Here is a 20,820-nt window from a genome sequence, read left to right on the forward strand (position 1 = left end):
CTGTTCTAACCCCTCAAGGCAAATTGGCATTAGTGATGGCAACAGGACACTGTTTTTCAACTTCCCTATTTGACAGGCTCGCACAGAGGATGGTATGACTTGTTTTCACATTGTCGAGGAACTATTTTTACTATCAGATCAGGTCTTCAAGTTTGTAATGTATTTAAATGACGCAAGCTGTTGAGCACAGGCTGTGTTCAGTGAACTTTCATTGCACCCCTACCGGTCTCCTGTTGTGTATGAACGGCCCATCCCTTTGTAGGCCAATAAAAGTGACCTTTTTCAAATTCGAAGTTTAATTATTTGAAGGGTTAGATATGTTGATGTCTGTTCGCTAGTTCAGTTATAAATCATGTTGTTCCACCAGTTGTGAATATTCCATATTTTAATGCTCTGTCTGATGTGCTTTTAAGCGTGCAGATATTTCGACACCCACAGACACCACAAACACCTGTAGCAGCAAATCAAAATGCAGGTAAACATTTTAGTCTGAAGCGTCAGGGATTTTATGGGGCAAATAACAGGGTTTTTTTCATTTTTCCAAACAAGAGGTAAGACTGTTTAATTTATAAGTGTATGTCAGGGAATTTGTATGTCAGGGTCGCATTTAATGACATTAATAATTTAACATAATAAAATTAAGAAAACAGTATATGGCCGAGTAAGTTTGACTCTGCACAACAGCAACTAGCTGTAGAGAGGTTGGGGAAGTTACCAGCAAATGCTATATAGACTTCCCACGAGCACGCCAGACTCATTTGTGTTATGCCACACGCCCACTAAATGTAGAACATTTAACTTTAACCCCGCGGATGAATTTTTCAGTCGCCAGTGGATCAGCCACCTAGATTCGTCAGGCTGTTGCCATCCGTACACGAACTGTGTCCATGACCTGCTCAGAGTGCACTTTAACCAGAGAAACTCATTGCCTGACGACCCATTCTCCTTGATTGCATAAGGCCCGTGGCAGACATAGCATATACAAGCGCTACTGCCTACTTGTTGTTAACTGCTAGGAGGGATACGACTAATGACATAGCAGTGTGATATGTTTGGAAGATCTTTTTATGTTTGCATTTCTGCGCCTGTTACCTACAGCATGACAACTTATGTTAGGACATGTTATTTTATCAGCGTTTGTGTAGCGCTTTCCTGTCGTGTGCAAGGCCTCACGTCACACTACTCAAGAAACAGACCAGTGATGAGTTGCTTATTTTTATTGAATGTCATTCTTCAGGGAGTGACATAAAATTGTTAAAGTGCTGCTTGATTTATAAGCTGTACTCCTCCGGTCTTAGGGCCTGCCCTCTGAGGAAGGCCAGCCCCGTAGAATGACAGTGTGTACATTATTAAGGGACAACACACGGCCCATGAGCTTCTGCAATCGCTTAACTAGGTTCTTGTTCTGCAGCCCAAAATCAGGCAACGTTAATTGTTTGCGTTTTTAATTATTCATCTGGGAGGAAATAAATCAATAACAAAAGCCCTCTGCTTGCATGCTACTTTCGCGGCTCCTTTGATGTGCGTCCATTTGCCACCAGCCACTTAGCCACTTTGTGCTCTGCTGCCAGGCTTCAGCACACCAGGCTGCACACCCCCTCACCCCCAGTCACTTCATCCGCGCCCACTTCACACGCGCTCTGCAGGTCATAAACATGACCATCTGCTCCACTCCCAGCGCTGCAAGACCGTCTTCAAAGCAAGCTTGTAACACAAGTTGCCCTCAGACGGTCCAAGACACACACTTTTCATGCTTCTGAGGTCGATAACATGAGCCCGTTGCATTGACACAAACTGCCCTCACACACACAAGTTACTGTCACACCCACAATGCTCTCAGACACACAGGCACTGTTCACACACAGGCACTGTTCAAACACAGGCACTGTTCAAACACAGGCACTGTTCACACCGACAACAGACACTGCTCACACACACAGATGCTGCTCTCACACACAGACGCTGCTCACACACACACAGACGCTGCTCACACACACACCGGCACTTCACACACACACCGGCACTTCACACACACACCGGCACTTCACACACACACCGGCACTGCGCGCACACACCGGCACTGCGCGCACACACCGGCACTGCGCGCACACACACAGCCAAGGGTGCCAGGGAAAACGTTATAAATAGGGATGGTTTTAAAAGAAATTTGCACTTGTTGTGCCTTTCTGCCCTCTGCATCACCACATCATCACTCAGCGCTACCCCAGCATCACTCAGCACCACCACATTATCACTCAGCTCCACCACATTATCATTCGGCACCACCACATTATCATTCGGCACCACCACATTATCACTCAGCACCACCACATTATCACTCAGCACCACCACATTATCACTCAGCACCACCACATTATCACTCAGCACCACCACATTATCACTCAGCACCACCACATTATCACTCAGCACCACCACATCATCACTCAGTGCTATCCCAGCATCACTCAGCACCACCACATTATCACTCAGCACCACCACATTATCACTCAGCACCACCACATTATCACTCAGCACCACCACATTATCACTCAGCACCACCACATTATCACTCAGCACCACCACATTATCACTCAGAACAGCCACAGCACCACTCAGCACAGCCACAGCACCACTCAGCACAGCCACAGCACCACTCAGCACAGCCACAGCACCACTCAGCACAGCCACAGCACCACTCAGCACAGCCACAGCACCACTCAGCACAGCCACAGCACCACTCAGCACAGCCACAGCACCACTCAGCACAGCCACAGCACCACTCAGCACAGCCACAGCACCACTCAGCACCGCCACAGCACCGCCACAGCACCACTCAGCACCGCCACAGCACCACTCAGCACCGCCACAGCACCGCCACAGCACCACTCAGCACCACCACATTATCACTCAGCACCACCACATTATCACTCAGCACCACCACATTATCACTCAGCACCACCACATTATCACTCAGCAGCACAACATCACTCACCACCACCACAGCACCACTCAGCACCACCCTAGCATCACTCAGCACCACCACAGCATCACTCAGCACCACCACAGCACCACTCAGCACCACCACAGCACCACTCAGCACCACACATTTGCGAAAGTTATAACTATTGACATTGTAAATGGCAAAGCTATTAATTTAGCTATTTTCAAAACCAACACATAAATAAAAAAATTGTCATTTATAAGACCAATAGCTCTAACTTTCCTAGTGCGAGACCTATTGCATTTCAAATGATTGTTCTACCTCTGGGGCACAGACAGGGTTCCAGTACATATACCACATGGCTACACTAAATCTGGTATCTTTTAGGGATGGAGAAATTAACACTCTCCGCAACACAGAAAGCGGAGACATACTGGGAACTGGGGGCCCCATATATTGCACTCCTTCATACCGAATTCAATGAGCTGACTTGCCCTAAATATCTCAATCTGCTCCACCTGCTGCCCGCGAACAAGGATTCCACCAATGCAGAAGCTAGAGGGAACACAATAGAGATGACCCTCTTGGGCCCTTCCACTTGTAAAGACGGGTGAGATCCAGTGATGGGTAGCTACCTGAAAAAGTGTGAGTGTTTGGGGGGAGTTTATGGGGAGGGGTTGGTGGGTTTTTCAAGGAGTCGTTTTTCTGTCTGGTTTTTCGGGATATAGCACACGCTGGCCTCTGGGTTGTAGGTGGTCAATTGCGCCTGTCTTGCTTTGTTTCTTCATTTCTGTTAGTTACAGTTATAAAACTCAATAAAAACGAATTGATCCAGAAAAGCTGTTTTGTTTCAGGACCTCCTATACCAGTTTTTCCGCCTAACAACCTTTATAATCTAGAAGGCTTGCTTCAGTACTTGTGCACCAAAGCTTTTCTTTGGGATTCATTTTTTAGGTGCCTCACTCCTCATATTTTCATTTGCAGGACTATTTACTAGATAAACTGGAGATTTAGCATTGCCTTCTGTATGCTACTTTCATCATACAGATTATATAGCATCCACTGACCAAACTGTTGATTCTACCATGTAATAGCTTGTGGTACCTCTTTGTGTTCTTGTCCACCCTTTCCTGATTAACACATTATTTGAATTTGGTGTGACGAATGTCACTTGTAGCACCATACCGAAGACATAAGGATGTGCACTGCGATTTTGCTGGCTTTGCATTTCGCTGAGTGGGATAGTTATTTAAGCATAATGATACATGAAATGAGGTATGCCTGCTACACAACAATAATATGTGATTTGCTGGTTTAATATACAGCACTGATAAAAATTAAGTTTTGTCTTTACAAAAACACCTAAAATCCAGATGTTGGCTGCATTAACCTGTGTGCACCTCAGTCTACCATAACAAATCATCAGTTTCATGTGACTCATCATATTTATCAACACTATCACGATTTATTGTGCAAGACCATTTGGAACGTAACCGCTGGCTAACGAAAAGGTTTGGGAATATAAAATTCCTAAGAATTGTTAATCTACTTTGTTAGAAAGTGTCATAAAAAGTAACTTGCTTTGGAAACAAGTTAGCTACTAGTATCAAACACAAAATGTCTGTATAGCAATGAAGCAAATGCACCTGAAAAAATATATTTGTTAAGGGAAAGGCCAGATCTACCTGCAAGGAGCTTTGTACACAAGTAGTGAGATGGCGACCTTAACTGTACCATGTGTTAATATTACAGATCCTTAATGGCATTGCTACATACGTCGGTTGACAACCAATAACTGAAGAATCTAATAAGCATGCAGAGACGATAGTGAATGGAGACAGTGGAATGCGCTCAACCCAAACCTTGGGAAAAAGATAACTGAAACTAGAAATGTTCTGGCTTGCCTGCAACTGATCAACAAGCAACAACGACGTCAAATGGAGACCATTAAGGATAGAGATAGAAAAATATCGGACTCTGGCCCAGGAGTGATTGATTATGCTCCAATTTTCCCTCAGCGCCACATTGTATGGACTCCGGCACATGTACAGCACTCTGAAGTAACTGTGAAAGGTCTTGCAGCTCTGTGTAAAACCGCTAAATATATAAGTTCCTACTGGCGAACGTGCCAAAGAGCGCAAGAACTGTATGAGCATGGAAACAGGACATGACCCAATAGAAGGATTTTCAACAATGATAGGCGGAGGATTTGAACGGCTTTGACAACCTACTCTCTACTGCAACTCAAATTAAATACCCTCCTCTTAGAGCAGCGAAATATGAAATGCACATGAAGCCTGTATTCATAAGTCTGTCCATCCACTGCCAGTAGTCCGGCTGTCGCGATGTCCATCCATCTGCGCCTACGTCTGTGGGGTCTAACTGCAAGTGTGCTGTGTACCACCACGTGTTTCTATATTTGCATTATGGTGTTGACGAGCTTTTGCCTGCAGAAATATCTGTTGGGCCTATTAGAGACTCTACCTACTGGTGAAGAGCTAATAGACCGATAATCAGACTGACCGATATAGTAACTATGAAACAGACTTCCAGGCGATAGAATGAAACACTGGCCAGGCCGATTTTAAATTAAAGTGCTAAACAATTTTCGAGAGCGTTGACATCCGTGAACCTAATTTTATCAACAATTTCTAGTTGAAAAATTTCAATGCTGGTTGCGTTTTGTAAAATTGCCAAACACATAACATGCATTGTCCTTTTAATTCACGTTGTCAAGAGGAAACTTACCAGGAACATCAGTGTTGTTTTCCTTCAAATCAATGTTATGGTTTAAATGATTGAAAACTGGACTGGGAAATAAATAAATTTATCTGAAAACCTTAAGCACCTTATATATTACTTTTAAAATGACGGTTATTAAAACAAAGTTTCAGAGAAAAAGAACAAGGCATACTATAGGCTCAAGTATGTATGCATATGCAGGCTTTAGCTGCAAAACTGATCAGCGGGCGACAAAAGAGTGTTGGAGACAATAAAGCACTCACCAGCTTTATAAGAGATTGCATTGGTCTTTGCGACTGACTTTTTGTAGCAGAGGTACACCGCAGATCCCCACTGTAAAGAAGAAAGAGGAGGGCGAGTTACCACCACGAAAGCACTTATTAAGGCTGCTGAACACGACACAGAACACAGCAGCATTTGAAGATTCGATGAAGGATATGTCTTATGTTTGTGAAACAGAAGAAACTAGTTATTTACCTGTAACAATGGTATTAAAGTTTGGAATTATTCTCGAGTCTTTCAGTTTGCTTTATTCTGCATCCAAGGAATAGTTCGGAACATTCTTCAAACCAAAGTTTTATTTTGTATGTCGAACATAGGTGGAGCTATGGTGACTCACTTCGGCTTCAAGTTTAAGTCTACAATCCCACAGCGCCTAACTGACATTTACAATTTCTTTTTCAGTACTATCATTTTATTATGTGTGTGTACCGAGTGCAACATAGGTAATGTAATATACTTCTGGATTTCGTACTGTAATCTAACTCCCCACTTTCATTTGGTAGGTATTGTATTGTAATTGCATTTATATAGCGCGTACTACCCCTGACGAGGCGTCGAAGTGCTTTTTCGGCAAGAAGCACTCTACTCCGGAATCCATAAAGGATTATTGGTGAATTAGTATAGTGAACATATGAAATTAATTTGAGTGGTGGATATGTTAGTTATTTGGATTGAGAAGGACAGTCAGTGGCATGATAGAAAAGGGAAAAAGGTACCCCTTGCTATGTGTTGAAGTCAGTGGCGGCTGGTGACATTCTACAGTCGTAGATCATAAAAAAATAGCGATATTGCAATGTTGCGAGCGAGTGTAGTGAGTGAGCCCGAACCACCTACGGTTCAGGCAAATGGTGCATTTTCAAGCAAATTTGAGATAGCAGGAAGGTTAATAAAGCAATTGTGAACCAAATGCCCCTTAATTAACATTCTACACAAAAAAATTAAGAATACATTTATTGATTGTGCCCTGGGCCTGAAAGCACTGCAGCCCAGCAGATACAGGTCAAGCAGGCTGAGCCTAGAAAACACCAGTCTCAGCAAAAGATTGTGAGTCAAACTCGGTGCTTGTACCGTCACTGCCCTGACTTTGAATATATAATTGAGCATATCAACTGGGTACTGCCCTGAACTCTGCATGTAAACGGTGTACATGTGAATTTAAAGGTAGAGACCAGTTTCACCAGCACTGCATCTGTAGACATGCCAACAGGGCGGACTGTATTGCATTGTATTGTTTAATAGGCCTCTCCTTTACAAACATCAGTGTTTCACTTTCTCTAACTTAATGTAGCTGGTACCCGATTCTTCCAGTTCTTCCTTGCATCTATCAAGTTCCCTCTCTGCCCAGTAGCGTACTAAGGTTTCAAGGAAGGAAATTGGGCTCACCATCCAGTGGTTTTGCATAATAGAAAAACATCCACTAATGAAGGTAAAATGTCCCCCTCACGCCGCTGGGCCTCGGTGCCACTGACCCTGCTGCATTATGGATGGCTGCGCCCCCGTCTCCGCAGCTCTGGTTTATCCCTCCTGTCTCTCTCTCGCTAGGTCTCCTCTTCCCACTCTCAGGGTCCCCAGTGCGGCGCTGGTTAAATTCGAATTGCTGGGCCTTTATTTCTGGACGGCAGGCCCCTTGTTCAGCTGCTTAAAAATCACCGGCTGCCACGAGCTCTGACCCTAAATAAACCAAACCTGCGGAGACAGAGCGGCACAATGGCGCAGGGCTGAGCTTATGACTCCATGCAAATCCTAAATGAAATCACTAATTACAGACATGCACTGGCTCTATGACTGGCCCGCTTTCTTCTAGGTTTCGGGCTGGGGGAGGGGAGCTGTGGCCATTAGAAGTGCGCTACGGGCCTCACTGATGGAGAGCTGAAGGGCAGAGGTGAGAGTTGGGTGTAAATGGCGAGCAAGACGAGAAAGGCGGGGGCCACGGGCACGGGCGAAAAATTCACCAACCTACCCCAGTCATGCGCACTTGTGCATTGTGCTGCTGCCCCTAGTCTGGCATTCATGTCGGTCAACATGACGTCGGAACGGCCACCAGACTCTGAAGGGGGTGGGCGGTCCGACGTCATGCTGACTGACATGATTGTCAGTTCTCCCACGGCACCTCTGAACTTACTTACTTAAGTTCAGAGACACTGAAGGAGCTGCGGGCAGGGGGAGGGGGGGGGCAATGCCCCAACGTCCCCAATGGACGCACCGCACCGCCACTGGTTGAGGTGCTTTTTCGGTGAGTAGCACGCAATTTTGGAACCCGTAAAGGATTAGTGGGGAATTAGTATAGTAATATGGAAGTAATTTGAGAGGTGGATATGTTAGTCAGTTATTTGGGCTGAGAAGAATAGAGAAGGGATAGGGTAGGGAACATTTTTTGCATTTATATAGATCTTGCTACCCCTGATGGGGGGGGGTTGAAGTGCTTTTTCAGCAAGTAGCACACTACTCTGGAACCCAAAAAGGATTTGTGGTGAATTAGTACAGTGAAATATGAAATGAATTTGAGTGGTGGACATGTCTCAAAAGAGTTATTTTGGGGATCCTAGTAGTGGTATGGAATTTGGAATGATTGAGAGAGTGGAGGTAATGGATATATTGATAGAGGTATAGAGTGAGAAATAGGCTAGTGCATTGAAAAGAGTAGTAGAAAGAGGTTTGAGATGAGTCAGAGTTGAACTAGAGGATATATTGAGAGCGGTAAAGGGTGAAAAATAGGGTAGTGCATTGGATATGCTGAATTAGAAGAAAAGTAATAAATAAGTTAAAGTAATAAATATGTAGATCCAAAAGTAATAAAGATATAGATCCATATGTACAAGGAAGGTATATGGATGCATAAATGAAGGTAGTATATGTAGATTAAACATGAATTCAATAAACTCTCGCTTTCAACTGTCGTATAGTTTTATTTATGTTTATATAAATATATTTTTTGTCGATCAATAGTGAAACAATTGTAGATAGTTATAAAAAGATGTACTTATTTATGCAGTCACTTATATACATGTTAAAAAAATAGAATAATGTAGCTATCAGTAATATGTACATTTATTAAGCAGAACTATTAAATAGCTATATATAATATTTTTTTTTAAACATAAGTATTGGACACGTTTATACAAAGAAATACACATATATAGATACATATCTATAGTACAAATAAACGCTTATATACAGAGAGATATGCTGTAATTTTCGATCTGTTTGCATATTGTGGTTATGTGGGAAAAGGCCAATTTTTGACTAGTTTTCTGAAGATAAGGTGGTTATCTGTGGACCTTATGTTGGGGTCGAGAGTTCCATAGTTTGGCTGCTTGAACAGAGAATGATGTGCCACCTATAGTTTTTTTCTTGTATCTTGAGATTTTGAGGTGAGGTGCCACTCTAGAGCAGAGTTTTCTTTGTTGAATGTGTTTGGTGATTTTATTACTGATAAAGAGCGGTACCTTTCCATGTATCGCATTGTGGGTGATATAAAACAGCTTCAATGTGGCTCTTCTGGCAACCGGTAACCAATGCAGGGCTTTCAAGGCAGGGGAGATGTGGTGGTGTGGTTTTAGATGTAAGAGCAGCCTGGCAACTGAGTTCTGAATCCGTTGTAGTCTTTTCATGGTCACTAAAGGTGAGCCATGGCAGATGTTACTGGCGTAATCAAGTCTGGACAAAACAAGGGAGATGGTAGCCTGGACCTTGTGTGGAAATTCGAAATGGGGAATGATTTGTTGCAGAGTTTTATAGTAACAAAGCTTGATCTTGCTAGTTTGTCCACTTTGGCATTCATCGATATCTTGGAGTACATGGTCATTTGGAGGTTTCTTACTTACTTCGATATTTTAGGCAATGTTCTCAATCATCAGGCTGCATGGCGAGTGGGTCATAATGTTTCCAATTGCCACACGTGAGTATTTCCGTTTTGGAAGCATTCAATTTGAGATGTGTCGTGTTGCGGCAATTGCCGTTTCCTTGGGGGCCGCTAAACACATACAGGAGACCGGGATACTCACTTCCGACGGAAGTTGAGCACCGGTCTAGTCTTTTGCTGTACAGTCCGTGCACTTCCGGGGGAAAACGCTTATCACCGCGTTTCCTCGCCGGGTCTGTGCTTCAGATTCGAGTTGAATCCCCGGACGCCAGACTTGGTTTGCAGTGCCTCGAATCGGCAGCTAAGCGCAGGTCTTGTTGTTTTCCTTTTACCTCGCCGCGCTGGAAGCGCTGCTCTGCCTTGGACCCTCGCCGCGCTGAGAGCGCTGCTCTGCCTTGGACCCTCGCCGCGCTGGATCGCTAGTAGCTACCCTCACGCTGTTGGTTTTTCATTGGGAGGATTCCTTTCTGTTTTCAGCGCTGGGGCGCACTCAAGCACTTTCACCGTTTTTCTCTTTGACCATTAATCGCGCAGGAGCGCTGTTTGTTTTCCTGAGAGGAACGCCACTTCCTTGTGTTCCCCATTTAACTTTGTTGTAACGCGCAGGAGCGCTATATATTTGAGACTTTGTTTAGAAAGCGCAGGAGCGCTATTCTTTGGTTACCGGACCTTGGAGCATCCATGACTTTCTGGGTACGACGGTCTGCACTGTGCTGGTGAGTCCGTGGGTGAACAGGCTTTATGTATGTGTTTAGATGTCTGCAATGGAAGTGGGTGGGGTGGTCTTTCCCTGACGTAGTCTTCTTTATCTTCCAGTTGACGCCAAGACCCTACCCAAGCTCCACACAGGCTGTGCCGTTCTGTTCCTTTCTGGCTTCCTTCCCTGATCCCATCTCATCCATACAGGGTGGTACTGTCCGTACGGGTCAGGTGGGTACAGGGACGGTGGCTCCCGCCGTCTCTGCGGAATCGCTTCACAAGCAGAGGTAAGACTTGTGGGGCTCCGACAAGATGGCTCCACGTCATCCATTGATCCAAAGCTCTGAGAACTGAAAATTGGTGAGTTTTCAATGTCTTTGTAGCATTGAAGTTGAAAGAGTATTTGCGTGTCATATGCATAGTTATAGCACGTGAGGTAAAACTGATTGATCAGTGCGGGTAATGATTTCATGTAGATGTTGAAAAGCATGGGTGAGATAATAGAGCCTTGAGGGACCCCTGCTTTTGTGTAGTACAGTTTGGACGGGAAAGGCGGGGGATGGATGACATTAGTTCTGTTGCAAAGTTAGGACGCGATCCAGTATAGAGCAGTGCCCTCTATTCTGGCTTCATGAAGTCTTTGTATCAGAGCGTCATGGTCAACTGTGTCAAAGGCAGCCGCGATGTCCAGGAGAAGTAGCGCAGAAACCCCGTTGCAGCCAAATGTGCTCTCCAGGTCATCCCAGCTGGCAAGGAGGACCGATTCTGTCCTCTTCCTGGACGGAATCCCGTTTGGAAGTCTAAAAGTATGGCAATCTCTTCAATGAATTGTGACATATGGGCAAAAGCTGCTCTTTCTATCAGTTTGCCAAGGAAAGATCCATTTACAATCAGTCTGTATTTGTCAGGGCTCAGCTGGTCAAAGTTTGTTTTCTTCAGTAATGGGTATATATATGACGTTTTGAGTTCTTCTGGAAATATTCCGGTAGTTAAGGAGTTGTTGATGATTCTCCTCACTGGAGTGGCAGCAGAGATTGTTAGAAAAATTGCCTTTAAGGTTTGCGGTAGACACGAGTCAGAAGGGATGCCGGCAGGCCTGCTTGCTTTGACCAGGTCCATTAATTTATCATGTGAAATATGTTTGAAGGAACGGAGAGGCTGGGTTAGAGTATACTTGGATTGTAGTTTTGTAAAAAGGATAGGACTGATGCTTTGTCTGTTTTAAGTATGAGTCCAACGTGTCTGCTTTGTCCGTGTAACGATTTGCCAGTTTGTCTGAACTCTTGAGTAATGGGATGAGCTGCTTCTAGGCAATTTGGTTCACGAAATTCATTGAGAATGTTATGAAATTCTTTATTTGCATATTTAGCATTTTGAATTATGTCTGAATAGTATTTTGTCTTTTCTTTTTTGATAGGTGATTTGTATACTCTGTTAATTTTCTGTAGACAAAGTAACAGTAAGCCTGGATCGATAGTAAGGTGCGAAGGCTTAGATGACAAAGCCTGTAACTCACTGACCCTCTGGACAGATTTTATCGCCACTAGGAAGGCCGTTTTGATGGCAAAGAGCCTGATAGGGCAGTTGTCTAACAGCTCGAAAGGAGCACGCATTTGAAACGTGAAGATTAAATTAAGGTCCCACTGTGACACAATGAAGAGTGCAGGTGGGGACATATGTTAGAGACCTTTCAAAAAACTAAGTACAGTAGGGGACTTGAAGAATGATGGCTGGTCTGTCAACGGCAGAAATTCAGGGATGGCAGAAAGATAGCCTTTCAAAGTGCCACAAGCAGAGCCCTGCTGGGCCAATGTGAGAATAAACAATAGAACCCTGGGAAAGGGGTGCTGAAAGAGGATTAGCATATCTGTCTGTACATCCATGCCACAAACTTAGTCCAACGGCAGATGAATTCTGTTTTGGTGGAGGGACACCTGGCTGTCACGATAACATTACATACTTCAGATAGAAGGTCGAACAGTGTCAAATGTCGCCCCTCAATTTCCACGCATGAAGACAAAGTGTTTTCACGTTCGGGTGCAGAACCATGCCCTGTTGCTGTGACAGAAGATTCTCCCAAAGAGGCAGCTGGATTAGAGTACCTGGCTCATTCTCAACAGCTCTGTACTGTAAACTCTCCATGCCCAATCGGAGCAACAAGAATAACTTGGGCCTAGTCATTCCTGATCTTCTTGAGGACACTGGGCAGGAGTGACATTGGCGGAAACGCATGCAAGAGGTCTGAGCTGCACTCAAGATGAAAGCGAGAGCCATCTAAAAACTCCAGTGCGCAAAACTGCTGACATTGTGCATTCTCAACAGAGACAAAAAGATCCAACCAAGGCTCTCCCCATTCTTGGAAGAGACCTTGCACCACCTCTGGATGGAGACGCCATTCATGATTATCTAGGCATCGACGGGTGAGTACATAGGCCATGGCATTCAGAAAGTCTGCCAGGTGCTGAACCACCAGGGATATTCCTTGATGTTCCAGCCATGTCCAAAAGGCTCTTGACAAAGGGTACAAGACCCCACCCATTTGTTGCAATACCACAAAGCTTCCCCTGACCGATGGAATAAAAGCCTTCAGTACTAGCCGGATTGCTCGGAGCTCCAACAGGTTGATGTAGAGTCCAGATTCTACCACGGATCTAAGTCCTCTGATCTCCACTTCTCCCAAATGGCCGCCCCATTCCAGAAGTGATGCACCTGTCACTACAGTCAGCTCTGGTTGTGGAAGGGAAAGGGGTCTGCCACTTACCCAATCACGGTTCATTCATCACCTCTGCAGATCTTTTGCTGTTCCTTCTGAGATCTGGACCATGTCGGAGAGATTCCCTTGATGCTGTGCCCACATTGAGCTTCAGGTCCAACTTCAGAGCCCTCATATGCAAACAGGCATGTGTGACTAGAAGGACGCAGGAGACCATAAGGCCCCACAAATGACCTGGAAAGTATCCCCTCTGAATTGTTTTAGTTTGTGCAAGAAGACTGTGTCAAACCTACACTCCACTCAGAAGGAGTGGGAAAAGGAAAAAAGGCACGCAATTCAATTCAAAACATGCACAGGCAGTGCTAATAATTACCAAATTGCGTAGTGGCCAAAGCTGTGGCGAAAGTTCCCTCCATGGGGGCATGAGTGGCGGGCTCTGTAGTCAAACCAACCCCTTCTTGAACGTACTAAAACAATTCAGAGAGAATACTTTTCAGGTAATTAGTAGTCACATAGGGAGGACATATTCCTCCATTCTTATTCAAAGGATCGCTTTACCCTCTTAGGGCTGTGCACATTCTTTGGAATTCCCAGGCATTAATGTTTTGAACGTATCCCCAACAGCTTCAAAGTCAGTCTCACCAAAATCTAGGATACAGGCTGAAACATTGGTATCACAGCCTGAATATCCTGGACTCTCCGCTCTGGAGGATAGACCCGTAATTGCAGTGTCAAGAACACTTCAGATGAATGGGGGCATCTAAGGAGGAGTCAGGTGTGACTTTGGCACGTTGATAGTGAATCCCAGCAAGAGCACAAGGTTTGCCGTAGTCTGAAGATGGGAAAGAACTGCTTGGGGAAAGCACGCCTTCAGAGCCAATTGTCGAAGGAAGGACTGAAATCCCTGACCTTCGCAGATGAGCTGCAACCATCGCTATCACTTTTGTGAACACCCAAGCGGCACTGGTAAGGCCGGAGGGGAGCAAGGCAAACTGAATGTGCTCTTAGACAACGTGAACCGCAGGTAATGCCTGTAGGCAGGCAGGATGCAGATGTGAAAATAAGATCATCTGGTTTCCTGGGTCCAGACCAGACAGGACTTGCAGGAGCATTTTGAATTTCTCCTTTTTCAAGAATAGATTGAGAAGGCAGAGATCGAATATAGGACAAAGACCTCCGTCCTTCTTGGGCGTCAGAAAGGAGCAGGAAAGGCAACTGCGACCTACTTCTGATTCCGGCACCTTCTCTTTAGCCCCCTTGGCCAAGAAAGCTAAAACCTCCTGACGAAGCAAGGAGAGGTTGTTCTCCATCATCTTGTCTCAAGTAGGTAGCACAGGTGGTGGGGGGTCCCAAAGGGAGGGAGGAGCCACTTTTGACTAGCTTCAAAAACCAAAGGTCAGATGTTATTGACCTCCGGTGGTGCAGATGATGGCATATCCAGCCGACTAGATGCCGATGATGGTAGGAGGACATACTAAAGGGGTTTGGAGGCTGCAGCTGCCAGGAGGGTTGGTGAGGGTGGGGCGATGGACAGGCTAGATTTCTGGCTGACTGTCCCCTGTGATAGGAGCAGAAGGTGGACTGGGGTTGATGAGGAGCCATGGAAAGCCCCAAGGACCTGGCCACAACTCTGCTGTCCTTGAAGCACTTGAGCGCAGAGTTTGTCTTCTCTCCAAACAACTGAGAGTCATCAAAGGGCATGTCCATGAGAGAGGCCTGGACATCTCCCAAAAAGCCAGTGGTTCTCAGCCAAGCGTGGCGCTGAAAAGCCATCAACAATGAAATCATTATGCCTAGCGAGTCGGTCGTATCCAGCAAACATCGTATGGTGAACCTGGATGTGTCCCTTCCATCCGCAATTGTTTGAGAGAGTATGGTTTGGGTCTGCTCTGGGAACATGGTCAGCATCTGCGCAACCGAGTCCCGGATGGTATGGGAGTATCGGCCAAGAGGGTCTGGCAGTGTAGTTATCGACCACAGTGCCAGACTGGCAGAAGACAACATCCTCTTCTCAAAGGTATCTAGCCTTTGTGGCAGAGAATGCGCCAGGATTAACCTTTGGAGGTGGCAGCCTGGCCCACCAAGCTCTCCAGGGTGGGGTAATGGGTGAGGAGACTGGCGATAGGCAATTGTCCGATGCACAGGAGCCCCTGTGCAGGGGTTGGATCAGGCACGAGTAGGAAATCAGTAAGGCCTTCATTGAATGGGAGTAATGGTTCATTGGGGGGCAACTCCATGCTGAAGAACCTCCATCAAGAATTTTGACATGACTGTCACTGAAGGCAGAGTAGGATCCAGGACCTCCGGCACTCTCTGGACCACCACTGTGAACGAGGCATCCTCCTCTGTATCCACAGTCGGGGGAGAGACCAGGATCGTGTCTGTGGAGTTGTCCAGTCCACTGGTATCCAGCAGATCCTCATAGCAGTTCTCGTTCTTTTCTAACTGGTATCCATAAGGGTTCACATACCCATCTCATTCGTCCCCTAATCCAGGCCTGTCATACGAATAAGGCACTGACTCCATCATGGGAAGTCTGCCCCGCCCCTGTCGGAGTCGGAATCGGATAACGCCCATCTGGCTCCAAGTCAGAGAAGACAATGGGGATGGCGCCACTTTAGGTTGTTGGCGGCGCTGGGGGCATTGGCACTGGAGCAGGCACAGGGGAAGGTTGAGCGTCTCTCTGGATCCATGGGCCTAACTTGCACAAGGGGCGAACCTGGCAGCAGATGATCAGAAGGGGCCCCTCCCAAACCGACAGGTCCCGGAAACTCAGGCCGGGACAAGCCACCCAATTATAATGTGCATGGCCTCATAAAATTTGTGTAACAAGGCGAGGGTCGCTCTGGCTCCCGGGCACTCTGGGAGATGCAGAGACAGTCCAGGCGCAGACTCCACCAGAGAGCTAGGCCTCAAATGCAGATGCTACCTTGTCTTGTCAGATGACTTTGATAGATCCCTTCGACGTCTTGCTCTTCTAGTGCCTGTGGGACGACTAGACGATCACCTAGAGTGACTCCACGGTCGATCTCTGGACCTTCCTCTCGACCGAGATCGTGAGCGTCATGCATCGAAAAGGATAGGGGACCATTCCTTAAAGGACTTGTGGTGCATGGTGCAGCTATCGAAGCAGATCTTGGCGGAGTGGTCGTACTCCAAACACCAGATGCACACCAAATGTGGGATTTACACTGATATGTGTCAGTGACCGGTGCCACAGGGCTTAAAACCAGCTTTCCTAGCGGACATCCCAACGTACCAGGAGGCAAAGTCTTGAAAAACTGTTGACAAAAAGTCAGAAAAGGGTCAGGGGAAAAAACCTGGCATAGCTCTTTCGTGAATCTGCACGGACTGGTGTAGAAGAAAAGAACTGACATTAGTGCGTTGGGGAGGCACATAAATAGGCACCGTCCATGTCACTTCCTTCACGGATGATGCCACACGGAGCTGAACGACACCACCTACCAGTGCGCAAGGGTACTGCTCACACAAAATGTCTGGATCCCAACACCTGGGAATTATTCGAATGTAAGGAATCTGCGGGAAGAAGTCTATATCTGATAACAGACCCTTTTTTGCAAGAAGGTAGTTGTGAGGCTTGGACACCAGCTCAGCTGGCATTTGGAAAAACCTAGAAAATCTGCATATTTTTTAAAACTAGACTTCTAGGAGAGTCCAGGATTGCATGACTTGTGTGGTTTTCACTAGGTAATTTTACACAGAAGCACTTGCAAAAGTGACATCTCCGTAAAAATAAAAAAAATACATTTTTAACATATTTTCCTGACATTTCTGAGACAGAAAATTTGGGAATCTGTAAAGAGCAACACATTTCCTACTATCCAGAGTTCTCGCATGTCCCACGAAAAGAATGGTACCGCAAAAGATAACCACACATAAGGCCCTAACGAGCTACGTTGATAGATAAGCAATAGGGGTAGCTGCAGTTTTTGGGGCTGTGTTGTGGTGCCACCCATGCAAACCTACAAACCACAGACATACCTGAAAACTAGACAAGCAGCGAATTCCAGGGTGGTATGCCCTGCATGGAGCTCATGAGGATTTGTTACCCACAATCCCCTGCAAACCTCAAACTTTGCATGAAATCACACATTTTCCTTACATTTCTCTGATGGAAACTTTCAGAACCCACAAGAATCTACAAAATTCCTAACACCTGACATTACTCCACTTGTGGGAATAAAATTGGTGCGCCACTTGTATGGCTGGGCATAATGCTCACGTCAGGAATGAAAAAATCAAGGTCAATGGGAGTCCAATCGTAAGGGGTCCAATTGACCTTTGTTTGATCCGTTCCTGTTGCCGGCACTAGGCCAAGTCTTATTTCCATCACAGAAATTTAAATGTGGGCCAAGAGAACACGACACAAAATGCCCTAAAGCTCTAAAGCTCTATGTTGATAGATAAGCAATATGGGTAGGTGCAGCATTTGGGGCCTTGCCTTGGTGGCACCCATGCAAACTAACGAACCACAGACACTTTTGCAAACTAGACAACAAGGGGAATCCAGGGCAGTGTGCCCTGCGTGGATTCCATGAGGTTTCTTACCCACAATGCCCTGCAAACCTCAAACTTTCAATACCGCCCCAGTGTTGGCCAATGGCCGACACATGCACTGGGGACGTAGTGTGGGTGTTATAACACCCGCATTTAAGAGGTTAAAGAGAAGCGTTTTCAGTTATTGGAGCATTCTTGATGGATACAAGTTGCATGGATACTGTTGCAGCTCTTAAGGGCATAGATGGAAAAAACGGGCTGCCTTGTTTTTTCCCTTTTTTGCACCTCTACGACTCTCAGCCGATGATGTCCTGACTGTGGGTGACCTGAAAGCCACCACGATTTATGGGACTGTCAGCCTGATTGCACTTTTCAGTTATATCGGCACTGTAAATAATGCAGCTAGTTTTGAAAGGGGAGTGGAGTTCCATCAGGATAAAGGTAATGTGATTATACTTCTTTACTCTCTCAACGAGATAGGATAATGTAATATGACAGCTAAGCATGTGCATACAGTTTGTCTACAAACTGTAATTAAGGAGAAGACCAATCTTTTCCCCAGATGGGGTTCATAGCGCTGTGCATTCTACAAATTCGCTCATTCATTCGCACTTTGGTACCGAAAGTGAGTCAGCCATGATTACAAAATATTTGCATGTTTCTTTGGGCATCTCCTAGGTTGATAAATGGGTTTCTCAAGCACAACACAATTGTTCGCTTTACACAGCCATTCTCAAAAGGGAGGGCAGAGGGAGCCTTCCAGTGTCAGGCATGATCATGTTCGGCAGTAGGAATCCCAATTTCTCCGTAGCTCTCATTCCTTTTTTCCATAGCACTGCTGTATCTATCATTATTACAGTGCCGTACAAAGAAAGGTCAAATACAATTTCACATACAGAATACAAAAAAATAGCTGTTAGGATGGGGTATGTATACCACATATAAATCATATTTTGAAAAAAATCATGATTAAATCGGGTGCGTACGACATGGATATTATGAGACAGTGTTGACGAACTATAAAAGTTTGGGATCCTATTTAATCTGAGACTGTGTCTATGATGAACGGATGATTAAGAGATTATCCGAGACAAAATAACTCATCATTTTTGTTCTTATTCAAGGTAATAGGACCATCAGTCCAAATATAACTTGAAAGGTTCTGAACTTCTAAATGTCCGTTCATGATCTTAGTTGTACTTGTACGGGGTTCTAAATGTTTGCGGAGGCAGCAGAGGGTGATTACTTTAGCGCTCGGGTTGTCCAAAATGTAGGTGGGTCCAGATGAAGTGAGTTCTTACTCCTTAGTCAATCAATAAAGGCTATTTTGGTAAACAGACATTGAAAGGTTGTTGCTGTTTACATTTACATAATTCATTAGTTTAATCATAGCAACACAGTAAAACATAATAACATTTTACATATGTATTAGGATAACTTAAAGAAATACGACAACTGTAGCAGTTAAGAATCATTTAATTAAAAAGATAACATTTTGTAAAACATTGACTGAATGTGCTTCAGGCCTTCTACTTTTATAAGCTACTGCATGTGTATACTTTAAAACAGTAAAAGCTGCTGTTCACTGGCCAAGGTTAGGAAATCCCATTAGAACAAATCGTCAGGGTAGATGGTTTCAATCGTACCTTCCTTCCGATTCCCCAGATAGGACATAAGAACTTAGCAATCGCACCAGAAAACAAGGGGCTTGCTTCGGGTTTTAGAATACGAAGTGCCTCACTATGGTGAATAGTTGTTTGCATATGGGGGCGAGCCACCTGCTCCTAGGGACTGAATGTGCTGGGCAGCCAAAGAAGGCATGACCTATAGGCAAAACAGCACGGACAGTCCTCGCTGGCAGTAGCATTACCTGGCCAAGAACTTGTGGATGTATTCAAAGGAATTGTACCATGTCTAAATTGAATTAATAGCTCAGTTGAGTGGAATGTTTTTTTTTCCATGTTAGTAGATTGGAGGTTAGGCCAATCATAATAACATTGCTAAAGTCGATTCTGGATATAATTCAAGCATTTCCATCCAGCGGTCTTCATCTGTTCTTTAAAAAATAGATGTTTTATGATTTTTGGAAAATACAGGTAGAAATTTGTAGATTGTGCAACTATGTGAATGTGGGGGTGGAATCATCAATAACGTAGAGTCTATCAAAAGCACAAGTGATTTCATTGTTGCAGATCGGGGGGGCCTGAAACCTTACTCTTTTATTCCAGAAATTAGCTACAGTCTACTCGATTATTTAAACTAAAAGAGATCAATGTCGCTTTCTGGAGGTGTACTTTCGGTATTCAATCATCCAGTTTTGTAATTTTCAGTCTCCTCCCGTGAACACAAGACTGGTATCTTTTATTCAGTACCATCATTATCTGTTTAAGTGCTTTTAAAAAATTGTTATTAAACGTAAATAAATAATAATTTTCATCGTGGATAAATATTCAGTCCTGCAGAAAATAAACTTGTCTTGTCAAACATAATATTCATCAACTACTTCTGTAATGAAAACTACCCTCTTCTAAAGCTTGTTCGTGGGATTCAGAAATGTGCTGCTGTAAGGGGATGAACTTCGGATCTGGAAGAGATTAAAAGGGATAGAATCTGCTAGACACATGCTTCAACAGTAATAGCCGTTACTTGTAAAATCCATCTTCTATAGTGAAGGCCTGGTCTAATTAGATGCAGGTAATAAATGTCAGTGAGATGTCCCCACCACACATTGGATAAATGGCAGAAGACAGTCTTTGTTCCTTCTGAGTGGTGTCATGATACACTTACAAACTACTGGGCTAATGTATGTAATGCAATGTAGATAAGACTTGTAACGCGCAGCTAATGCCCGAAGACGTCTTGGCGCTGTTTGAGTGGATGCAGGTATGACAGAGGAGACACTAACAGATGGACAGAAAGCAGAGGAATAGTTTATAGTTCATGAGTTATGCATTTTTTGTAAATAGCCAGGTTTTTATGCTTTTTCTGAAACTCAGCAGGGAGGGGGCCGTTTGTAAGGAAATAGGTAATTCATTCCAAAGTCGTGCTGTTGCTCTGAAGAAA

At 44.8% G+C, this 20,820-nt stretch overlaps 1 protein-coding gene across 3 annotated transcripts in view; it reads right to left on the minus strand.

The window, feature by feature from the left end:
- Positions 1-20,820, minus strand: part of DENND4A (DENN domain containing 4A) — a 598,128-nt gene that overhangs the window by 252,063 nt on the left and 325,245 nt on the right. For all 3 annotated transcript variants that reach the window (XM_086957985.1, XM_086957984.1, XM_086957983.1), the window contains exon 6: positions 5,947-6,016. In XM_086957985.1, coding sequence (XP_086814111.1) covers positions 5,947-6,016 — 70 coding nt within the window. The remainder of the gene's footprint in view (positions 1-5,946; positions 6,017-20,820) is intronic.

This window comes from Lissotriton vulgaris, chromosome 2_1, assembly GCF_964263255.1.
Source record: "Lissotriton vulgaris chromosome 2_1, aLisVul1.2, whole genome shotgun sequence".
NCBI classification, from domain to species: domain Eukaryota; kingdom Metazoa; phylum Chordata; class Amphibia; order Caudata; family Salamandridae; genus Lissotriton; species Lissotriton vulgaris.